Below are 15,274 nucleotides of genomic sequence, written 5' to 3'. Positions count from 1 at the left end.
GGGATTACGGCTCCTGAGCGGAAGTGCACGCAGAGCTGATTTGCAATCCGCCGGAACCAAAGCAGAGACGGAGGGGAAATGTCGCTAGCGTCGTCGCGGACCGTTCTAGGATCAGTGTCCTGTTAGGAGGCTCCAGGCGGTTGCTCCGGTGAGTGAGACCCGGCACCAGTTGCATCCGAGGTGAGCGGCTCTCAGGCGGACCCGTCCGGGCCAGAACCGCCGTGTGTCCGGGGCGAGCAGCGTCTCAGGCCCGCTGCAGAAACACAGACAGAACAGCCTCAACGGCCGGCGGCCATGATGGATTCCAAATGTTATCAAGTGTTGTAGAAACTAAAAAGTCTTTAATTGATTTTAATTAACCTCAGTGAGGATGAAACACTTTGAACACCAGCTGGAGACGAGGCTGCATTTGTTATCGTTTAAATAAAGTTATTAGTTTTTATAGTTCCATCACTTAAGCCATAAAGTGGTGGTTAAATTATTAATATTAATTTGAGAGTTTCTCGTCTTGACCAATCACAGACATTTCTTCTCCAAAGGCATTATGGGAAATAATTCAGTGTTGTACCAAATGATGAAGTAATCGACATAGACGATAAAAAACAATAACAATAAACAAACAATAACAATTATTTGTTTTCAAAATAAATATTACGTTCAGAAAATACATAGCTAGATGAACGAGTTTCCGCTTGTTTATATATTACATATTTTCAAATGATTAGAGTGTCATGAAAAGCTTAAACTTTTGTCTCTAACCAGGATCCAGGACCCTTTAAAAAGAGGAAGGTGTGCTGTATCACCACATGGGCCTCGGAGGCCACCTGATCTGATCATTACAGCCTCTGGAGCCTCCTCTCTCAGCTTGAAGGTTAAAACCTCAGCAAAGCCATGGATCAAACCACCAGGGTTGTGGGTGTGGACACCCAGGGGAACTTGCTTTACGCGTTGGTGAAGCCAGTAATGGGCATCTTCCAAGTTCCCTCAGAACAAGCCGGCAGCGTGGTACAAGGTGGCATGGACCTCCAGGGTTTATCTGAGAACACGCTGGTCCTCCCTCAAATGCAGGGCCAGGCTCCGCTCGATCAGAACCACGTGGAGATGCACAACATGCAGCCTCACATGCAGCCTCAGATGCAGATTTCTGCCCCCGTCCACACCCAGGATGTGTCTCAGAACCAGGAGACGCCACCGAACCCCAGCACCAATTCAGGGTCTGGGACCCAGATGCCCTTCGCAGAGGTGTCGTCCCTCCTGGATCCGAACATGAAGGGATCTAAAGCTCGTGAGTGGCCAGTTGTTTGAAGACTTTACCTCCTGAATGTTTGACAAACTAACGTCTTCCCTGTGTTTCTCTACTCTCAGGGAAGTATCTCATCTCGTACGATGAAATCAAACGGCGCCTGCAGGACCCGGAGAAGATGTCCCTGCGCTCGCTGGCAGCGTACACTCGTGTCAGCAGAGGCCCGGCCAGCAAGAAAACACTTCTCGAGTCACTTAATGTTCTCGGCCTCACTCCAAGCACAACTACCTCCGTATCCTCCTCGTTCTCCAAACTCACAGAAGGTAACGTGTGTGTAATAATCTGAGAACGTGGAGTAACAGTGCCAGAGTCTGCTAGTGTTTTGATGATTGTGTTTTCTCAGGCGACACCAGGGCTTTGTGTGAAGATATGAAAGATTTCTCTGAGGACTACATTGATTACAGCAACATGGCGAAGCAGCTCATCCCAGAGACCAACACAGTTCAACACTGGTCCAAAATGATTGAAACCAAGTACGTACTCTATGTTCTCAGTGAACCTCGAGCTTTCAATCCTGTTCTTGATATTAATAACACGCTCTTTTTCCCCCGTAGGAATCACCTCGAGGATATGAGGAAATGTTTCAAGGACCCGGGGAACAGCGGTGCGTTTGATAACGTGACTCACGGCCTCGGCCTGGGGATGCTGGACGTGGCACTGGACATGATCCTCATGGTGATCGAGCAGCAGATCCGCATCTTGTCTGGTGCAGCGGCGTCAGACCCGGTGGACACCGGTCCGCCGATGCGCCGTATCCGCAGGCGCCACCGTAAAACCCACTTAAATAACATGGAGACGCGTCACAAGGTGACTGGGGGGGTCAAGGACCAAGGGAAGGTCATTTCCAAAGGAAAGGGGCGAGGCAAAGCCAGGAAGAAAACAAGACAGGAAACTGTGGCGCTCGGTCCAGTGGAGACACCGGCAGACCAGTACAAGCCAGACGACGTGGAGGGTAACGTCCTCACACTGGTTTCTGTGGGATATGAGACTGTTTCCACTGGGCTCAACGCAGCAGGAACTGTTTGACCACTGGTCACACCACAGGTCAAAGGGACCAATTACAGTCCCATTCAAAGAGACACAGCAGCGGGACAGTCGGCACAAGTTGAGCTTCATTGAGTTCCCATGAAGACGAGCACAGTTGTAGTGAGCTCAGCATCGCAGTGTAAAATCTGTGTCCCAGTTCAGGGGCCTGCGTCCTTCTATTTGAATGTGTCCTTTCATTCCTGAAAAACTAAGGATCCAACAAGTGGATCCTTCTCAGGCCAACTTCCTCCAGGATTCATCGTGAGCCGGTGGCTGAGCTCCAAGTAGCTAACGATGCCGTGGGAAGAGCGAGACAAGCTGGTGACTTGAAATTCTCCGTAGACTAGATTGTCTCTGTCTCTGTCCTGTGAAGGACGCCGTCCCTGGACTGGGACACAGATAATGTCACATGTTGGAGTCCACTGGAGGCAGCAGCAGGGAGTTAGCTTTACTTAGCAGAAAGACTGGAAACAGGGAAGCAGCAGCTTTAAATTTCAGTTAAAGCCCCACAGCCCTGCCCAGAGGATTCTTGATTTCCAGATCAATTTATATTTGGAATTATTTTTTTATTTTTTGTTATAAAGTCAACAGGTCTTAAATGGAAACCCTGCTTAAACAATCACAAAAAAAGCAATTAGTGTTTTACAGGCAGGTTTTAAGTGTCTTGACTATAACAAGCTCGAGTTTCAACATTTGATATATAAAGTGTTTAGTCCCTTTTTGTTTCCTAAGAGCCAGGCTATCTGTTTGCCCCTGCTTGCTGTCTTTCTGCTAAGCTAAGCTAACCAGCTGCTGTGACATGTGACAGATGTGAGGTTGATCTCCATCTTCTCCTCTGACATTTGGCAAAAATGCGATAAAGCACATTTCCTGAAATGTTGAACTGTTTCATTAAGTGACTCCTCTGTTTCTTTAGTAGGGTTTGTATGTATTTCGATGTATAAACTGAATCCTGTCACATTATATTTTCCTGTCTTAGGTATTTTTTTAGCGAACAGACAAACCAAGGAATGTAAAATGTAAACACATTGTTCGTGCACAAGTACAGTTCACAGTTAACTATATGCGAGGTCTCGATTATTATTATTATTGTTTTGCCAGTACAACGTCTCCTGTTACACTCTTTTATTTATTGTTTAGATTTCCAGGTCTGTTTTTCTGTACTAGAGTGATTGAAATAGTGTCTGTCTGTTTTTACTGAAGTAAAATATGAAGATTTAATTTTCATAACTTTGTGAATCTGTTATTGTGAGAAAAAGATTTCACAGATCGAGCTCGGTTTGAATCTGTTAATCCCTGAGACAAAATAAGAATAAGAGATATGAGCCGACCTCAGATATATAGTCAAAACCATTTTAAGTAAAAATTCTATATATGAGTTGTATTTGTGTTTTCTTTTTATTTATTATATTAAATTAAAAACTCACCTCATTTACATTTCTTTGTTTTAAGGGCTAGATAATGACGTCTTTGGAATCATTGAAATTTAAAGAGAAGTATCTTCAGTACTCGGGTATCACATATATTTGATTATGGGTCGGGCTCTTCTGTTTATTAAAACCATAATGTTTCCTTACATGAAATCACTATGATCAGAAACCTTCCAGGTTACAGATCATTAACGCTCAGGTCTGCTATCCTTTCTCTTTCTCTGATCAAGACTCCACAGGTTTTCTATTTGTGTCCCAACAGCTCCCTCTCGTGGGCACTTCAGGGAACATCACATCAAATGAACGTGTCGAGGAGGTGGTAACAGAGTTGACATCAGGTGAAGTTTCACAATGAAACAGGAAACTTGCAGCTGTTGATAAATAGATAAACAGTTTGCATCAGATCATCAGAGCATTTGTTTTTCTCTGGTGAAGAGAAAAGCAAGTCCAGCTTGAAAAAAGAAATGATCAGGATGAAGATGCAGAAGAAAACCCCTCAATTGGTGGCACCTGATCCACCTAACCCTAACCCTGCATTGTGGGAGATTTTTGTATGTATGAACTCAGCAGAGTCAGCCAAGTGCTAATACCTTTACTTCAGACACACACACAGGGTGGTGGGGGGGGAGTGTGCTATAAATCCTTCAGCAGCTTTACTGAGGATCTTCTCCGTATTAACCCTGAGAACCAGCTGGAGAATAAGGAAGGAAGGCGTGCTGAATGAAAACACATCCTTTTATTTATTATTATATTACCTAAAGCAGTTTTCTCCAGCTGATTAGAAATCTCCAAAGAACCAATCCAAAAGGAGGATGCACGAAGATGTGTTTTGTGTGAAGAGTTGGACCTGAGAAGGTTTCAGCTGCTCAGAGACGACAGGGTGGAGCAGGATGGGACACAGCAACGTGCCTCCCACCTACAGCTGCTCTCGTCCACAGACGGACACGAGCAGGTCCAGTGGACTGAAGCCGTACACGGTCAGCTGCAACGGTGAGTTCAGCACCGCCACGACCGGGACATGGTCCTCAGATCATGTGACACCTAACATCTTCATTCAGGACACACTTTGCTTCATGTTCACATAATTAGACTTTTACTCTTGTCCATGACCCACAGTTTTGTAGGTGCAATGTTTCCTTTGATTTCCATGAATCATTAAGGAGCCAATTTGCCAATATTTCTGATGTGTTAATATATTAATTTCTTTAATTTGTAAATAGTTTTTACCACCACCCAAACAGCTGCTGTTTTGAATTCATTTCTATTACACATAAAAAATCTTCTTGAAACGTTCACATCACTGGATCTTGAATCATCACTTAAATTCAGACAAGTCTCATGATAATGATTATGATAACAATGATAGTAATAATCTAAATAATGACACCTGTCATAAGTATCTTGCCCGAGGACACTTCAGCATGCGGAGCGGGGAAGACTGGGATCAAACCACCAACCTTCTGGTTAGAGGGCCACCCGCCCTGGTTTAACCACAAACTGTATCATAACTTGAATTCAGAAAGTGAACATAAATTTTGTAATGTAAAGCCAAAGTTTTCATATGAGGAAATGCAGATGCCGACACTGAAATGTCTGTTAAGGACAGATTTCTGTCAACAAACTAATAAATCGACCGGACTCCAACTTAAAGTTTATAGATATTTCTCCACATGCTTCATGCATCTGGAGAAACACCGACCACACGACTCCTCACTGTGTCACTCTGTGTTAGTTCATTCAATGTCCACTCACTTATGAGAGAACTGGTTTGGCAACAGGAGGATGTTATGTTGACAGAGCATCAGGGAGAATGTGACCATGAATTTGAACATGTTTGATTTATTTCCACTGGTGTTTAAACAGAATTTAATTGACCGGATTTCAGAATTAACCCCGGATCAGGCATCTGGTAAATAGTGAATCATCAGTGGCTCCATCCAGGGACAGATGATTATCATGTAAATTCATGCAGACGTTTGTGGTGACCTGACGTTTCCTGCAGCACCGTGAGGATATATCTCTACTACTGGATATGAATAACTTTTCATCTGGAGCCATAACAATCACAGTTTCTACTTTGCTTAAAATAAATACCTGAAGAACTGGTACGATTCCCCTCAGCCTGATTCAGACTTGTAAGCACAGCACTGCTGCACATCAACATGTTGTCACTGACGGTGCTTAAGCATGTTGGCAAAGCAGCCGCTGCTGTAAGTACACACTCTCACAGCTGCTGGCGTGTCAACAGAACTTTAATCGTGTTTTCCTTTGCACCACAAAGACCAACAACCCGTCAGGAGCAGCTCAGGTCTAATCCAGAGGGAGCCGACATCTGGATGTTTCTACATGAAGGAACACAGTGCATCTCAGTTCACCTTCTTTTAATTATTCTCTGTTCTCAGTTATTATTTAGTCCAACTGAAAAGGTAGTGTAAGTCTTAATTTTTAGGGAGAAAGTTTAGGAAACATCCAAACTTGATAAGAACTAGATGCTGGACAGAAGCGACAAAAACCTGGAGACCAAGAAATGTCTTTTACTTACGTCCCAGAGTTGAAGCATTAATACCACAGACTGTAAACAAAGATGGATGACACGTCTCCACTTCCTCCCAGTATCCAGAAATGAAGCCAAAAGCTGCCATCTTGCCCCGATGACGTCATTTGACCACTTGACTCAGCTGTCAATCACAATGTTTTATCCATATATCTACAGCATCAAATAACTTCTTAAAACCAGACTTATCAGAAACATCAATATGTAAATTGACTTTTTAGTTTGGTCCATGTCCAGGAGTTATGAGCAATACTGCAGCCAGCCACCAGGGGGCAATTGAGACGCTTATAGGCTTCTCTTGGGGAGCTATCACCTCATCTGTCTTTATATTCAGTCTATAGATCGTACATACAGTGTATTCATGACGTATATATGCTAAATGATAAATGGTTTGATGCCTTTAATATGTCTCAGTTTATTTTATCTCTCATCTCGGCACAGACAACCTGAACAACGCATTAGGAACCATCAGGGTCCTTGGTCTGGAGCCGATCGAGCATGAACTGAAACCACACCTGAACACGGTGCTGACCGACATCAAGGAGGGAAGTGAGTTCATCTACACTGATTTTCACTCTAACACAAATGTATGATGAGCTGTAGGATCCTTCAGGCCTCAGCGGGGACACACACCTGCGAGACAACGTGAGATGTAACACAACCTGTCACAGCCTCGCTGCTGTAACCAGGAGTTCTCAGGGTTATTTTCTGTGTCACAACACGTCAGCTCATTTGATGAGATATGAATTGCAAAAAAATGTACACAGCAATGCCGCTGCATCCAATTTACATATTTATGTGATTCCACACCGGTGTACCTTCAGACATCGTGCCTCCCACTCCTCGTGGAAGCAGCTCGATCGTGGCTTCTCGGTCTGAATAATGAAACGTGTGCAGACCCACGGCTGAGGGGAGGGGGGGGGTTCTGTGAAGGGATCTCGTGTGTGACAGTTGTAAATCCGCGGCAGACGTTAAGCTGTATTTGTGTCTCCCAGCGAGAGAGCAACAGGGAGCTGGAGGCAGAAGAGGTAAACACAGGTCACAGCCATCAACGAGAGGAAAGACTGAAAACACTTCAAGTTTAAATCCAGAAACGTTCATTCCAAACATTAAAGCAACAAATCATTCAGGAGCTACAGCTGCTAACACTTGCGTGTGTAACTCCACTCGTGACCAGAGAAGGGCGCTGCTGAGCAGGTGGTGGTCAGCGGGATCCTGCCGATCCTGGCTCTGTCTCTGAGGAGCCGAGGGCCCCTCAGTCTGCTGACGGCAAAACTAGTTGCTGAACTCGCCAAGGAATGTGAGTCACTTCTCCAGATTCACGTACAAACCAGGTTTCTTACTGGTTTCACTCAGTAAGGTTCATTCTGTTTCCCTCCAGCTGTGGTTCGTAAAGGTTTTGGCGACGCAGGCCTGGCCACGGCTCTGCTGTCGGTGTTGACCAGCACGGACCAGGAGCTGCTCCTTCACGCCACGAGGGCCATCGCACGCATGTCGTACGACAACTGTAAGTGAAGTTTACAAATATCATCGTATCGCAACGAGGCTAGCAGTAGGCACGTCGCAGTTACAGCCCCTACTGGCAGGGGGCTGTAATCGTAGATATATATATATAAAGGCTAGAACATTATTCTATTTTTTAGAAAATAACATAAGTATTCATAAGCATGCAGTGTCATAACTACATCTCTGACGTTTATTAGAAACCAAACCGTTTAAAAATCAGTTGAAAATTTAGCAAGTTATGGTTATCTAAAAAGTACGTACAGCTACAACACAATGTTATGTGTGAGCGAGCCGCCTGTGGCAAGATGGCCGCCATGTGCGGCAGTCAACTCCGTTGGCCGAGACATCTAGCCTTTATATATATATCTATGGCTGTAACAGGCGGCTTGGAAACAAACCATAGACTGTACATAAAGATGGACGACATGATGGCTCCGAATGTCCGATAACATGTCCTCCATGTTATCGGACAAGTACCTGATTTTCTTTCTCAAAGATGGCGGTTATTTGAAGCTATAAAAATGGCGTGATACATTTTGATTGACAGCTGAGACTGACTTCAGGTATAGTGACGTTTATAAGACATAAAAAGTAAAGTGAACAAACTCTGAATGATTATTTCTCCTCCAGCGAAGCAGCAGGAGCTGCTGCTGCGTCGAGGGGCGGTGCCGCGGCTCGTCTCCATCCTGCTTCGTTTCCCGGACAAGGGGCCGCTGGAGGAGGTTTGCCTCCAGGCGCTGTGCAGCGTCAGCGGCATGGGGGTGGCGGAGGGGGCCGGGATGGTCTGGGAGAGGGGGGCGTCTGTGAGGCCGGACGAGTCGGTGTTCCACGGCGTCTCGCCTCACACCTGTGGTTTTGCTTCTTCTGTGATTCTGGTGCGAGTGTCTCGATGGGCGCCGGGTCAACACACGGTCAACATCGAGGTCTTCCAGCGCTGCTCCTCCTCGTTCTGGAGCCTTCACGGGAACCAGCGGACTGCTCACTGGTTCCCCCCCTCCAGCTGGGAGAGTTTTTCAAACCTGTATAAGATGATCAAGTTCCCAGGGAGGAATGTTCCTTGGATAAAAAGTCTGAAAACTCGCATGTTCCAAACTTTTCTCTGACGGAGGAAATGAAGACTGAACTGATAAAACCTCTCTGATCTCACCACTGATCCTCGATATCCACCAACACACCATGAATGTTTACAGCCAATAAACCTGCACATGGATTTCTTTATCTGTGCTCCTGTTGTTTTGGTTTTAAACAACATAGTATACATGTATTTTCTCCTTACTGTTGTTATTCCTTGGCTCATTTTGTAAGAACAATAGTTCACTTTCCCACCAACTGCTTCCAGTACAACCCAGTTGGTGGCAGTTCATTTTAACTGGTTGAGCTCTTAGGGGACAATGATGTTCTGGTAGGTTTCTGTGCAAATAGTTAAATCAGACATAAGGAAAAAAAAGCTAAGCAAATAAACAAGAAAACCATAATAAGAAAAATGTGTTTCAAAAATTATGAATTCATATTCTCGGCAGCTATTTGCTCTTTATTTTTTATTATACATCATTCGATTGGAATCCAACTTTAAATTAAAAAAAAAAAACATTTAATGTGCACGTGCCTGAACAGCAGATACACTTTTTTAATATTGTTTGCACACAAGAAACATGTACTGGTTAATATTGTACTTCAAATAGTACCTGAACCACGACCTTCCAGAGTACATAGAACTGTTGTAATTTACATACAATTTATCAGGTAACGTTTATGTTTCTCTTTCATTGACATTATTTGTTCAACATTTTTCTAAATCTATTACTGATGTATCTGCAGCTCTTCCTCTATCACACATCATCTCACGGCACCATGTCTGTTCTGTCTGACCTAATTTGTTTGAGTACTAATTGTGTGAAACTTTTAAAAGTACTTCGGGTCACCCACTCTTAACCTCAACCAGCGCTCCGGCCTCCCACAGGCGCTGCGTTGACAGGAGCCTCAAACGATCCCTCCCAGAATCCCCGGCTCCTGCTCAACGCTCGGCTGCTCGTGTGCAGCACTTTGCTCTGTAATTTGATTCAAATGGGTTTTGGACTCCAGGGGAAAACGTTTCTATGGAAGTTGTGGGAACGCAGTCAGAAGGAAACCCAGCGAGGACACAGGCTAATGGCTCCGGGCTTAAACTCGCTCCACCTAAATGTACCAGGGTGGTTTTAGAGTTTGAGAGAATCTTTTTTTCAATGCAGCCATAATGTGTCCTTTGCACATTCATCCTAACCTGACTCTTCTCTCACTCACTGTGTTAGAGTCAGTGGACTGAAGCAGCTTGACAGGTGACCACTAGATGGCGTGTATGTGCTTTGTGGAAACCAGTGTCCAAATCAAAGAAATGGAAGTTTGTGACTTTGCACATGTGCCCCCGAACACATGGACCGAGTCTAATAACGACGAGCAGAGGAGAATCTCTGATATTTACATGGATTTAATTGGTTTGCTGTCCCCCCGCTGATATGAAAGCTGTTTGTGGGCGTGTCTGAGTTAAATTGAACGCCTGCCCTTTGATTGTAAATCTGTTAAATAGAAAAATGCCAACACAAAGACGCCAGTGCATCCCTCTTCCTTTAATTATCTCTCTTATTGGTTTCATCCGGCTCCGGGGCGTCCAAACGCGGGGGCACGTCCTCTAATCAATCCAAACTGTATTACTCAGGGAGACACGTAAATATTTGATGTGACAGAGATGAGGCGTTAGAATTATTTACAGGTAGAGAAGAGGAGCAGGCGACCGTATTCTGACTGACTCGACTGTCCTCTGGGGGAAATCTGGTTCACTAGGCCCCATGGCTTTTGTTTTGATCTGCATCATATTTCACACACATAAATATGGGTCCTCTAAACTTAAATAATTGTTTTCATGAAGATCCATGAATCATTCTCTGAGAAATCAATGTAAATGTGGAAAAACATCCAAACAAACAAACAAACAAATACAGATAAAAACGTCTATTTATATAATAAGTGTTTTGTCTATTAGATATTAGAGATGTTGGACCTGCAAATGTAAAAGGTTATAAAAAAAATGAAAGTTATCATTATCTTCCATTGCAATCAAGTAAATAAACAGTTATTTGTTGTTGTCTTAGTCTTTGCGGGAACACGTGACGCTCCAGACGCGTGAAGAGTTAAATCAATCGCACCCTTCCCCGATGCATGGAGAGGACTTATATTACTTTTAATATGCGACTCATTAATAATGCATGACGAACTTTGCATTATATGCCCTGAACCTCAGAGAACACGGCTGAGGACTGTTTTATTGCTTGTCTTTGCAAATGAGTCATTTAGACTTTAATCCTCTTGTTGTTTCCTGCAGAAACAAGTGTGTGTAATTGCATTAGGATTTCACGGTGCTCACATTCTAATTGCTGCTTTCGTCATTTCTTCACTGTGGCCTCAGTTATTCTGAGCCTGTAGCATTTTTCAGCGGTAGACAAAAGTCACCCACCATGTTGATTTATACACACACACACACAAACAAACCACAAAGTGACACAGATATTCATGAAAAGCCACACATCTGCACACTCACACAGACACACAACCTGCAGGAGTGTGTGTTTTCCCTCCGGACAGTGGAAGCCATCACTTTGATTCCTCTGGGTTTGGTTCTTGTCTTCAGAATAAAGGCAGTTTGATTGTCGAGCAGATAACACACGCACACACACACACACACACACACACACACACACACACACACACACACACACACACACACACACACACACACACACACACACACACACACACACACACACACACACACACACACACACACTGATCCTCTCCCTCTGCAAACCTGGTGACAGGTCGATGACAACTCTCATCAGCAGAGCCCTGGATTAGCTTTAACCAATCAATTCTTCTGTCAAGTGCAAGTGAGTTCCTTCAGACAGCTCCTCTCAATGGAGCCGAGTGTCGTCGGACCTCAGAGAAGAAACCTGACGCCTGGAAGTGTGTCTCCAGCAGCTCGGCCTCACGGGTCCACAGAGCAAGAAACAGTCAAGAGAAGGAGTTGGTTTTCTTACATGGCCGATATATAAACACAGCTCATTTCATTCAATTAGCCTGAAACATCAACGACAAGAGCTTTATTTAATCATAGAGTAAATCTGGTGAATGGATTAAAGAAAAACTTGACATAAGAAGCGAGCAAATACAGATTTTACATCATTTTGAACTTTAACTACACAAATGAATGAAGATATTTTACCCTGATTTGATATTCTGTCCATAGATTGTCCAATAAAAAAGAGCAGATTACAGACTTCGCCTGTTTTTTTACATTTTAGCATCCAGCCCCCAAAACCTCCACATCAGTCCTGTTCTATTCCTGACCTACAAATGCATCGCCACCATTACCCTCCACAATCAACCACCTGCTGCCTTCACTCCACCAGCACCAGTGTCTAGACACCCGAGGGGGGGGGGGGGGGGGGGGGGGGTCCTGTCTCATCTCCCTCGTATATGAACCTATGTCTCAATAAGGTCGCTGCACATCGATGGAGCAAAATCACCAGAGACATTTTCTATTTTCAACCTCAGGAAACAAAGTGTCTCACTGTGGATTTGTCCTTTTATTCCAACACGTGAAGTCACTCAGAGGCCAAAGTTTAAACCAGATCAAGAAAACAAACTGTGATGTTTGTCTAACGGTTAAAAACAGTGAATTGAGATTTCATCCGACCGCCGGCGCGCCCGTGGTCACGGCACCGACCTGCACCGCGCTGCAGATGTTAAACTCAACACCAGAGAGTTCACCACGTGTCAGGCAGCTTATTTTTACCCGGCAGATGTCAGAGAGCTGAGCGCTCGGTTCAAACGCCGGCGCCTTCTCTTCTATTTCTGTCGCGACATCACAGGCACAGATGTAACTCGCTCCCGCTGCTCTGAGCGACAGAATAAGGCTGGAACTGGAACAGGAGACAACAACTAGGACCAAACACAGAGGCCGGGCTTCAGGCACGTTCCTCTGTGTGTGTTTGTGTGTGTGTGTGTGTGGGGGGGGGGGGGGGGGGGGTTAGTAGGATGGGAGGCCATCTGTCCCGGCCTATTACGTCCATCACAGGAGGTCCTATCCACACACACACACACACACACACACAGACCCAGGCACAACTTCACACAGGTTGTGGCTCATAGACGGTTTCTAAAAGGAGAGTGCATGACTAATCGTGGACATTATTTCCATGCACAGCGTTTTGTTTTCTGAGGGAATATTGCAGCCTGACATCAGCAGCAGGGGAAAGTGAGAACACGGCGGAGGAACAGAGGACGACGGCAGAGCGATGACACGGCAGATGGTTGATTGGAGCTTATCGCTGTGGGAGGAAACACCGGGAAGCCAATTAGGGGAAGGGGACAGCGGGGCACAGACGGTCAGAGGACCAATCAGAATCCTTCATGTTTGAGCACGTACTGGAGAGTTTCAGCATTTTTATCCTGAATTATGATTATTGGACAAAATAAATGCCCCACTTTTGAGTTGGGTCCATGTCCCATCCGCTAACATGGAGGAGGCAGCGATTGCAAATGTTTATGTTTATGTGTGTCCAGTATCTCTGTCCAGGAGGTTATGTTTTCACCCCCGTCCCTTTCTTGGTTTGTTTGTTTTTAACACAAAAACTACAGGATTGATTTCAAAGATCCAGAGATTTGCTCTTCATGTTCTTCAACATTTTGAAATCGGGCGTTTTTTTCAACATTTTCCTTGATTTCTCAGAGAATAATTAATTCATCTTGAATATAAAGGTTCTAAAGAGCTCCACCGAGTAACATGCCAGTTCAAACCAGTGGTTAAACAGTTAATGAACGGTTTTGAGAGGGTGATTATAACTGAGACCTCTGGGACGTCCTCTTAATCAATGATAAGATGACAGGAGAGTGTGTGTGTGTGTGTGTCTGTGGTAAAGATATAGAGAGTACAACAAGCAAAGAGACAGTCACAGAGCCAGACTGAAGGACAGACGAGTCACACACTGAACAAACAGAAAAAAAGAAACGACAGCCGCAGAGCGACAGACCGGAGTGGAAATAGAGCTGACTGACAAAAAACATCAAAATGATGCTTGAACTTTCCTTTAAGCCTCGTCTCCTCTTTTTTTCTCCGTTTACAACTTTGTGTCTATTCTCGTTTTTTTTTTCCTCTCCTCCTGCTTTCTGTGCCTGTTCCAGTAAAAAAGTCTCAGCTCCCTGTTTCCCCTCAGCCTGTGTGTGTGTGTGTGTGTGTGTGTGTGTGTATGGGTGGGGGGGGGGGGGGGGTTGCAGTACAGTACGAGCGGCTGTCATCCTGCTGAATAACGATGACAGTGCGAGTAAGTGTGGCCATCGCTTCAGCTCCTCTGACGGATAACTTCCTCCTGAAACAAAGGAGCCATTAAAATATGCCTTCCACAGACGTGTGTGTGCACAAACAGCTCAAACTGAAACCAAAACACAAATATTCGAAGTGAGACGCACACACACACACACACGAGCTGCTTCACGTCTGTTTTACAAATGTCAAGGCTTCACCGGCACCAGAAGCTTAGAGCTGAAGCTTCACCACGAGCACAAAACAAACTCCGGCTTCTATTCAAACTGAACAATCGCCGACGTTAAACAGTGTCAAGTACAAAACGCTGCACAAACTCACAACCTGAGCCGCCTGGAGCCCGACCAGGAGAGAGAGAGAGAGTGAGAGGCGCTGGTTCTGAGGACGGCCAATTAGTCTCAGTGTGGTGGAACTGGGACGTGTCAGTGGATGTGTGAAGGGCGGACAGAGCGAGTGAGAGCAGAGGCAGTGAGAGGGAAAGGCTTATGCTAATGTGTGTCTCAGTGCCGCTCCTGGTTCTGGATCTGTTTGGCCCCGAGGAGTCAGAACCTGAGAGTGAGAACCACGTGTGACCTCTGGAGAAGCTCACAGGGTGAAGAATATTCTGATATTTAACTTTTTTCTACAGCTTCAAGGTTAAAATTTCGTCTGGAACCAAAATGGACAATTAGCTTCGGATGAACAGGACAGATTCATATACATGGAGGTAATCAATGTAAATACATGTAAAAACTCAGTTATTATGCAGTTATACACATGTCTGACCTATGAGCCATGCTAACATGCAAACATACATTTTATTTATTCTACAGACTGTTAATAAAGATGGACAACAAATTTCTACATCCTCCCATCGCACAAAAACTAAGCTCCTGGATAAAAGTGCAGCCGACCAATCGTGAATCAGTCTCACCTGTCAATCATGACGTTTCACTATGTTTCCAAGTGACTGAATAAAGAATTAAAACCAAAGTCAGACAAACATACATCAGAGTTATAAGAACTAACTAAACTTAAAATATCTTGTATCTAACAAGCCATCATCGGCCATATTATATTTGGTGAGTCTTTTTTAGTTTAAGTTTTATTTTACAATATTGGCT

General features: G+C 44.6%; 2 protein-coding genes across 3 annotated transcripts; both read left to right on the top strand.

Moving 5' to 3' along the window:
• The first annotated feature begins 50 nt into the window (after positions 1-50).
• Positions 51-3,559, top strand: si:ch73-127m5.2 (uncharacterized protein LOC561202 homolog). Of its 2 annotated transcripts, none has more exons than XM_053413732.1 (5): positions 51-148; positions 763-1,285; positions 1,366-1,566; positions 1,647-1,776; positions 1,858-3,559. In XM_053413732.1, exons 2-5 carry the CDS (start codon positions 892-894, stop codon positions 2,327-2,329), a joined length of 1,197 nt encoding a protein of 398 aa, XP_053269707.1. In that variant the 5' UTR covers positions 51-148; positions 763-891; the 3' UTR covers positions 2,330-3,559. The 2 variants fall into 2 exon arrangements, with proteins under 2 accessions (XP_053269707.1, XP_053269706.1); XM_053413731.1 differs by having other exon boundaries at positions 51-180.
• A 1,090-nt stretch (positions 3,560-4,649) lies between these two features.
• si:dkey-21e13.3 (uncharacterized protein LOC100150043 homolog) lies at positions 4,650-8,922 on the top strand. The gene is made up of 5 exons (XM_053414336.1): positions 4,650-4,749; positions 6,755-6,862; positions 7,491-7,613; positions 7,695-7,820; positions 8,450-8,922. The coding sequence occupies exons 1-5, from the start codon at positions 4,650-4,652 to the stop codon at positions 8,920-8,922; spliced, it is 930 nt and encodes a 309-aa protein (XP_053270311.1).
• The last annotated feature ends 6,352 nt before the right edge of the window (positions 8,923-15,274 follow it).

The sequence above is a fragment of the Pleuronectes platessa genome, chromosome 21 (genome assembly GCF_947347685.1).
Source record: "Pleuronectes platessa chromosome 21, fPlePla1.1, whole genome shotgun sequence".
In the NCBI taxonomy this organism is placed as follows: domain Eukaryota; kingdom Metazoa; phylum Chordata; class Actinopteri; order Pleuronectiformes; family Pleuronectidae; genus Pleuronectes; species Pleuronectes platessa.
Note: the sequence above shows the minus strand (reverse complement) of the source record. Positions and strands in the feature narration are given on the sequence as shown.

What these genes read in the sequence shown, in the direction of transcription:
- si:ch73-127m5.2 (XM_053413732.1), top strand. Translation starts at nt 892, where the DNA reads ATGGATCAAACCACCAGGGTTGTGGGTGTGGACACCCAGGGGAACTTG. An exon ending in CATGAAGGGATCTAAAGCTC is followed by an intron (nt 1,286 to 1,365) that starts GTGAGTGGCCAG and finishes CTCTACTCTCAG; the next exon opens with GGAAGTATCTCATCTCGTAC. An exon ending in TCCAAAATGATTGAAACCAA is followed by an intron (nt 1,777 to 1,857) that starts GTACGTACTCTA and finishes TTTCCCCCGTAG; the next exon opens with GAATCACCTCGAGGATATGA.
- si:dkey-21e13.3 (XM_053414336.1), top strand. Translation starts at nt 4,650, where the DNA reads ATGGGACACAGCAACGTGCCTCCCACCTACAGCTGCTCTCGTCCACAG. An exon ending in GTACACGGTCAGCTGCAACG is followed by an intron (nt 4,750 to 6,754) that starts GTGAGTTCAGCA and finishes ATCTCGGCACAG; the next exon opens with ACAACCTGAACAACGCATTA. An exon ending in TGCTGAACTCGCCAAGGAAT is followed by an intron (nt 7,614 to 7,694) that starts GTGAGTCACTTC and finishes GTTTCCCTCCAG; the next exon opens with CTGTGGTTCGTAAAGGTTTT.